This window comes from Prionailurus viverrinus, chromosome C2 (assembly GCF_022837055.1).
Source record: "Prionailurus viverrinus isolate Anna chromosome C2, UM_Priviv_1.0, whole genome shotgun sequence".
NCBI lineage: Eukaryota > Metazoa > Chordata > Mammalia > Carnivora > Felidae > Prionailurus > Prionailurus viverrinus.
In genome coordinates this window covers 99,085,188-99,093,412 of record NC_062569.1, presented here as the reverse complement: position 1 = coordinate 99,093,412, position 8,225 = coordinate 99,085,188, and the positions used below count along the sequence as shown (strand labels likewise).

The 8,225-nt window shown below is 42.1% G+C and overlaps 1 protein-coding gene across 2 annotated transcripts in view; it reads right to left on the bottom strand.

Moving 5' to 3' along the window:
• Nucleotides 1-7,961, bottom strand: part of DRD3 (dopamine receptor D3) — a 33,049-nt gene extending 25,088 nt beyond the window's left edge. For both annotated transcript variants that reach the window (XM_047874551.1, XM_047874552.1), the window contains exon 1: nucleotides 7,692-7,961. In XM_047874551.1, the coding sequence (XP_047730507.1) occupies nucleotides 7,692-7,961 (270 nt within the window). The remainder of the gene's footprint in view (nucleotides 1-7,691) is intronic.
• Between the last annotated feature and the right edge of the window lie 264 nt (nucleotides 7,962-8,225).

Genomic DNA, 8,225 nt, shown 5'->3' with positions numbered 1-8,225 from the left:
AGTGTGGGGAGAACATAAAAGGTAAGGTGAGCTTGGAAATTGAAGGAGAAAAAAAAAAAAAGCAAAACCAAAATCTGATCGATTTAAGGCTCTGTAGAGACATGATTCTACCTTTCTCCTAAATTCTAATGACTAACTCACTCCAGAATTGTGCAGTGGCCAGGTGGTGTTACTCTCACTTGCTAATGAATATAAGTGACTCCCTTTGGCGATACAGAAGGTGGGAGTAAGCAAGGCAGCGTCTTCAGGTACTGAAATTGGCTATTGATTTCCAACAGACACAGCCTGAGGCAGCATTTCCCAAATTTACTGATTAGAAGACAGCATTCCCCAAATCACCTGAGGCTCTTGTTAAACAAAATGATTCTCAGGCCCCACTCGGAATAATAAGTCCCTCCAGTGAATCGTACTGCCTGGGAGGTTTGGGGATGCGGGGGTGGGGATGGGGGTGGAGGGCAAGACACTGTCTTCAGAAACGGTCATCCCTAAAGCACAGCTTCTTAAGCATTCGGTGCCCCATGGATCCCTTTGGTCTGATGGTTCCCTTTCCAGAAGAATATTTTCAAGTGCATACAATAAAATACAGTGGATCACAAAGAATATCAATTATACTGAAATACAGTTACCAAAGTATTTTAATGTATGTGCTTCTTTAATAATGCATTAAATCACAAGACCTAGTGGCAGGCAGGTCCAAAATGCCTGTAATTTCAAAGTACTGGTGAGTGTAAATGGTATTTCAAAGTGTCTGCAACAACTGTAATGTGATTTGAAAATGTAAATATCTGTGATTTCTACTGGTGACACTAAAGATTTTTTCTGCTGTGGGTTGATGCCTACATTCATAATTGAAGAAAATACTAAATGTCAGTCTAGTGAAAATAAAGGAGTAATTTTATTTACATCCAAGTTGATGGCCTCCCCTGATTAAGAGTGCTTGCTCTAAGGGATGGATTTTTAGTTGTTTGGGAGATGTCCAAGAGGCAAACATGGAACTACTTCTCTAGCCTCTTCATTCCATTTTTGTTTGCCACATTTGGAATCTTTTGGGGGGTGGACAGGGGGATTGCTGTGGGGAAAGATAGGGGATTCAATGATCTGAATCCCAATTTCCTCATCTGTGAAATGGGGGGTTTTACAGATTAGTGGTTCCTAAATGTCATATGGTAGCAGATGGCCAGCTGCCTGCACAAATTGCTCAGGCTAGGAGTAGGGCTGGGGCAGGGGGTGCTGGTACAGTTACTACAGACTTCCAGGGCCACCCCTGGACATTCTGGTTTGGGAGATCTTGAGTAGGTCCAACAGTCTGTATTTTGAATAAGCAGCTCCCTATAATAAAGGTTTAGCTCAGAACTGCTCAAAGTTTAGACGTGTAAGACTCGTGGAGAACCCATTTAAAATGCTAACTCTCCTTGGGACACCTGGGTGGCTCAGTCGGTTAAGTATCCGACTTTGGCTCAGGTCATGATCTCAAGGTTCCTGAGCTGGAGCTCCGTGCGGGGCTCTGTGCAGATAGTGTGGAGCCTGCTTGGGATTCTCTCTCTCCCCTTCTCTCTCTGCCCCTCCCCCATACAGGCATGCTCTCTTTCTTTCTCTCACCATAAACAAACAAATAAATAAATAAAAGCAGAGATAAAAAAGAGAATATATAAATTAAATAAATAAATAAGATACAGACTCTCCTTTATTTCTAACAATCAACATCATTATAAGGGCCAGAGGCTCCTTTCTCAAAACCCGGTAGCTCTTTCTCATCATCACTATCTGACCTTGATGACTCCCTGGGGTGAGTTTCCTTGCCTGAACCCCACCCTGCTCTTTTTTGCTAGGTCTGCATTACTTAACTCTCACATCTTTTTGCCTGTCCACCCTGGGACCCAAGTATTCTGAGTTTAGTATTCTAAATGTTCCTCTGGCTGCTTACGTTGTCTTTCTGGCCTGATATAAGTGCATTAAACATTACAAAAGGTGGTTAACCGAGTGGAACAAAATGGGATGTTTGTGCTTGGAGAGGGAGCTCCACACAGACTGCAGCTTCTAAAGCAGGAAATTAAAACCTTGAGAGGGAATCAGAGATAGAACTATTTGTTATGGCACAGAAAAGAGTTTTCGAGAAAATGCTGCAAACTGAATTAATGAGACAGCCAGGCCAACGCCCTCTAAAATAGAACCTGCTTTGAGATCACCTGCATGATTTTTATCCTGAACTTCCCTGCTAGGCCTGAGGACAAAGAACACTGAAGAAGGCCTCTGCTAGCCCCCCTGCCGAAGCCTAGGTCTCCTGTGAGCCTTAGTGATGAGAATGGTATCAGTGAAAGCCACTGTAGTGCATACTAGCTGGTTGTTCTCTGGAAAGAACACATCATTTATGCTAAACCGACTCTTCTATCCAGTGATTAGTTCAGAGAAAATCATGTGCCAGAAGCCAGTTCAATCAAAGTACGCCTTGACACTTCTACTTAGAATTCTGAGACACAGATTTCCTCTCTTGGTGGAGTGGTATGGGGTACACATGTAAGGCCTATCACTTACCCTGTGCCTGTGGATAAGGCCAATACATAAAAGAGAGCTGAGAGAATTGTGGGGAAATGGAGCTGGAGCCCTGTTCAAACTGTGCCTGTAGCCCACCCTATCACAGGACTTTTAAAGTTCCTGGTATGAGAGCCAATGCATTCTGTTTATTGGCTTAAACAGTCAATTGGAACTAAGTTTTCTTTTACTTACAACTAAAAGTATCTTCCCCTCCCCCCCACCCTTTTTAATTTAAATTTTAGTTAACAGTGCAGTATTGGCTTCAGGAGTAGAATTCAGTGATTCATCACTTATATACAACTCCCAGTACTCATCACAAGTGCCGTCCTTAGTACCCATCATCTATCTAGCCCATCCCTCACCCAACTTCCCTATAGCAACCCTCAGTTTTTTCTCAGTCATTAATGGTCTCTTGGTTTGTTTCCCTCTCTTCTCTCCCTTACCCCCTTCATTTGTTTTGTTCATTTGTTTTGTTTCTTAAATTCCACATATAAGTAAAATCATATGGCATTTGTCTTTCTCTGATTGACCTATTTTGCTTAGCATAATACACCCTAGCTCCATCCACATCATTGTAAATGGCAAGATTTCATTCTTTTTGATGGCTGAGTAATATTCCTTGTAAACATATACCACATCTTCTTTATCCATTCGTCAGTTGATGGACATTTGGGCTCTCTCCATAGTTTGGCTATGGTTGACAATGCTGCTATCAACATTGGGGTGCATGTACCCCTTCAAATCTGTATTTTTGTATCCTTTGAGTAAATACCTAGTAGTGCAATTGCTGGGTTGTAAGGTAGTTCTGTTTTTAGTTTCTTGAAAAAGTGTCTTAACTGAGATATTTATAGCTCACACTTCTTAGTTATCAAAGTGCTTTCTCAGTTGATGACAGTTAAGCCTATCATGAAGCCTGTGACATAGGGGAAGTATAGCTGTCACCTCCATTTGATTCACTTAATTCCATGTCCTCTGACTCCCAGTTCTGAGTCTTTCCGTAGAATAATCCTACGCTGGAATTACATCCATCCCAGTGAATTTCACCAGAAGTGCAATGTTATGGGACATTTTATTTGCCTATCTCACAGCAATTCCTCCCACCACATCTTCTTTTTAAATAAAACCCACATTTTCACTTTCTTTTCTATCCTCCCTTGTATCCTTCCCTTATGATCCAGCTTTGGCTAATTAAACTTAAGTGAAGTCCTTTAGGAGATGCTTTGAGGCACTCCAGGGAAAGGGCTTCTTTCTTTCTCTCTTCTTTTCTTTTTTCCTTCCTCCCTTCTGTTCACTTCCCTTCCCTTCCATTCCCTTTCGTTAAAAAAAAAAAAAATTACAGTTTATTTACTATTGAGAGACAGAGAGAGACAGAGCATGAACCTGGGAGGGGCAGAGAGAGGAGGAGACACAGAATCCGAAGCAGGCTCCAGGCTCTGAGCTGTCAGCACAGAGCCCAACACAGGGCTCGAACTCACAAACCGCAAGATCATGACCTGAGCCGAAGTTGGGCGCTTAACCGACTGAGCCACCCAGGCACCCCTCGTTCCCTTTATTTCTTTTTCTACTGTCCCCACCCATCCTATCTATCTATCTATCTATCTATTTAGTTTTAAATTTACATCCAAGTTAGTTAGCATATACCCACCCATCCTATTTTTGAATATGGCCACGATGCTGAGAGTTATGGCAGCCATCCTACGAGTAGCATGAGGCACTAAGCCAGTTTGCCAAGGATGGAAGAGATTGGTCATTGATGACACCATGGTGCAACTGAATCAACACAAACAATTGACTTCCTCCAGAATTCTGGTTGTGTGAGAAAAGTAACTCCTATTTGTTTAGGCCACAGTTAGTCATATTTTCCAATATTTATAGCCATACATACTGGAGCTGGCAAAATTTGGCAATTTTCCTTTGAAAGAAGGTATCTGGCTGGTATGAGCCAAAATTTCCTTCAAAGAATATGGATGTATTCAAGTCAAAGCACAGGAAGCTATGAATTTGGCAGCTAGTTTGGCCACCACATGGTGTTCTTCTCATTCCTGTGCTCTCCTCTTGGGTGCCCTCATGCCTACAGCAGTCTCTGTGCTATGGTCAACATTGCATCCTTTCCTCTCTCTAAGGGAGCTCTTAGGTATGATCATGTAATTACTCGACCAGCTGCTCAAATCGTATGACCATTAGGACAAGTTAGTGAGAATAATGCTTTGCTCTTCTCTGAGACCCAGGGACTTATATAGTTACAGTCCCTTTAAGGACTCAAAGTACTCTTTTCTCTCCTTAAGATTCCCTGTCTACTTTTGAAGTCCACAGAAAGCAGGCAGGTATTTAAGATGAGGAAAAGTATATACTGTGGTTGGTTAGGGAGACCTGGTCCTTTGGATTAGAACCGTCTAATATCTTAACTGGCTGTCTGTTAATTATGGCTGCTTTAAGTCATGTTGTCTTTTATTGAGAGAGACTCTTAGTGGACTGTTGGCCAAATTGGTACAGAAATATTAAGTTGCATTGACTAGAGTTTTAAAGAAAATGTGTAAGACAAAAAAGAGGTCCCAAAGCCCATTTCCCAGTGGAGAGATGTCTCTCAAATTTTCTCTATAAGATTGTAGAGTTATTTGACCATGATTTTGATTACTGAATACTTGCCCCAAAGAACCTGTTGGACAGAATGCCTATGGGTTTTTATGAGAGGGAACCAAGAGCTCCACCAGAGCTCATCTCAGGAGGGAAAACTCATAATTTCCCAGGGTGCCTGGGTGGCTCAGTTGGTTAAGCATCTGACTTCAGCTCAGGTCAAAGTCTCATGGTTTGTTCATGAATTCAAGCCCCGCATCTGACAGTGCAGAGCCTGCTTCTGATCCTCTGCCTCCCTCTCTCTCGACCCTTCCCCTGCTGGTGCTCTCTCTCTCTCAAGAATAAATAAACATTAAAAAAAAAAAAACCCTCATAGACCTAACCTACAGAAAGTCCAGTAAACCTCTGGCAAGATTTCCTGCTGGCTCTCTGTGGGCTCAGTTAGTCTTCTACACTCAGCAGTAGAAGGGAGACATCATCAATTTTGGCAGGTGTGGCTAGCAGGGGATGGCATGGGTGTCTAGTGTGGAAAAATCATAATGTCCATATCCTACACTGGTATCTACAGAGATTTTCCAATATGGTCTATCCAGAGTCTTGGAAGCAACCACAAATGGACAGTTGACGAGTGACCCTGAATGGCTTTGTTATAGACACCAGAAGACTGGTTTTATTTCAGAGGCAATTAAGGTGTTCGTTATCATGGAGGTCCTCATCTTGACCTGTCTGACTGAAAGACTTAAGAATCTTTGTAATGTATACTGAGAAACACTCTGAGGTGTGGGATGGTGGTGTGTCCATATTATTTATTATGGATCACTAAATAATCCATACTGGTTTGTAGCACCTAAAGTCTGCCTTACTTTTGAACAGAAATATCATATGTGTCTAACTCCTTTTCAGTCTCACTATTGTTAGATGTAAAAAAAAAAAAATAATTCATTGTAACAATAGATATAGCTGCAGACAGTACAAGCAGGAATTGCCCATATAATGCATACATTACAGAAAGGATGCATTTAATCATTCATATATCAAATATTTATTTAGTACATATTATGTGCCAGGTAGTATGTTTGGGCTACAGGAGAAAAAGAACAAAGATATAGCTTCTGACTTCAAGGTTGCTTCAGTCATTTTGGGTTGACAGAAAAGTCAAGATAATTATAAGATCTTTTGCCATCAGGATTATCCTAACTGGGAGAAATTAGTGCTTATTTTTTTGAAGTCTTCCCTCAGCCTTTACCTCTGCCCCAATAAGCCTAGATGTTTTTCTGCTTTTCCTTTACTTTTCTATTTTCTTGATTTCTTTCTTTTATGTTTCCCCTTTGAGATCATAAGTCTAATTTTAGTTCCCAGTCATTCTTTAATAGGGGTACCAGCCTAGGCAGTCTATGGTTGAGGTTTTTACTCTCCTGTGATATGTCATACTTAATTAACTGTCACCTTCACTATTAATATTAACTGAGATATTAATTTGATGAATTTTAATTTCTCTTAATCATAGCATCATTTTGATCCTTCATTGGATACCTCTTTAAAATGATACATGATACACGGTGCAGGAGAGACATATTTATAGTACATTAAAGTGTTTTTTTAAAAAACTCTTCAGTAATTGCATGTTTTCCTGGTAAGAATATCTGTTTCTTGAACAGGTGTACCCTGATTCCTTTGTTAGCAAATGGATGTTTTGTCTTGATCACCTCCTGACTCTGTTTTGCACTTTCAAATGAAAATACTTTCAAATTTAAGAACTGTTTCTCTCCAGAAGAATTCTCCAGGGTTTGCTGCATTATCTGACTGGTAAGGGCTCTGTACTATTAATGGAGGCATCAAAAATATAAATGTGAAGGTTGGGTCGATTTGGTAGCAGAGTCTGTGGAGAGCTGGTACCCAGGAGGAAAGAACTGAGTCCGAGGGCAACTAAACCATCAAAAGAAGTCTGATCTATTTGCAGACTGTTTTTTTCTCTTTTTTACCCTCATTCATTAAAAAATTCTTTCTGGTTTTTCTGTGATTCCTTCTGAGTCCCCCTGCACCCTCACTGTTGTCTCAGGTCCTTTCTGCACATCCCCAGCCCTCTATATATTGAAACACTGATGCAGACACCCATGGACTGCCTCCCCCAAGCCCCCACATCTTTGCAATGTGATTGGCAAAGAGAATAAATCTGATTAATTTTTTTAAGTAGGCTCCAAGCGCAGCGTGGACTGTGATGTGGGGATTGAACTTATGACCCTGAGATCAGGGGTCACATGCTCAACTGACTGAGCCACCCAGGCACCCTGGACCTGATGCATTTTTAGGATGAGTCTCCTCACTCAAGTCCAGTCACCTGGTTGTTGGAGACCCAGGAACACAATCAATTCCCAGCTCCTTGGTTCTGATATGGGCAAGTGAGGCTGGATAATGACAGCTCTCAGGCCTTCAGTTTCCTTATGAAAGGGAGAATGAGAGGGGCTCTACTTCCTTCCCAGTCCCTGGATCATGACAGGGAGCATTTTGAACCTGGAAGGCCAGTACTCAGGGAAGACAAGGACAAGTAGAGTCACACAGGCAGCCTGCACTTGGGGCTTACTCACCTCCAGGTACACCACCCAGGGCATCACCAAGGTGGCCACCAGCAGGTCTGCCACGGCCAGGCTCACCACCAGGTAGTTGGTGGTGGTTTGCAAAGCCCGTTCCCTCAGCACTGCCACACATACCAGACCATTGCCGAAGACAATGGCCAGGATGAGCACGCAGTAGGAGAGGGCATAGTAGGCATGTGGGCGGGCTCGGCTGGCCCCCGTGGAGTTCTCTGCCTCACAGGTGGAGTTGATGTGGCCACTCAGCTGGCTCAGAGGCGCCATAGCCCAATGGGAGAAGAGTGACCCCAATGGGTTTCCTGGGAGGAGACAGAAAACAATGTCTATAAAATTGGATACTTTGGAGCTTTTTTATTTATTGCTTTAACAAATAATTATTGAGCACTTTCTATATGCCTGGTAGTGTTTTAAGCACTGGAAATACAGCAATGAACAAAAGGGATACATATTCTTGCCCTCATGTAGCCCCCATTCTGGAGGAAAATACAGTAAGAAATAAGATAAATAAAGGATGTAGTATGTTCGATA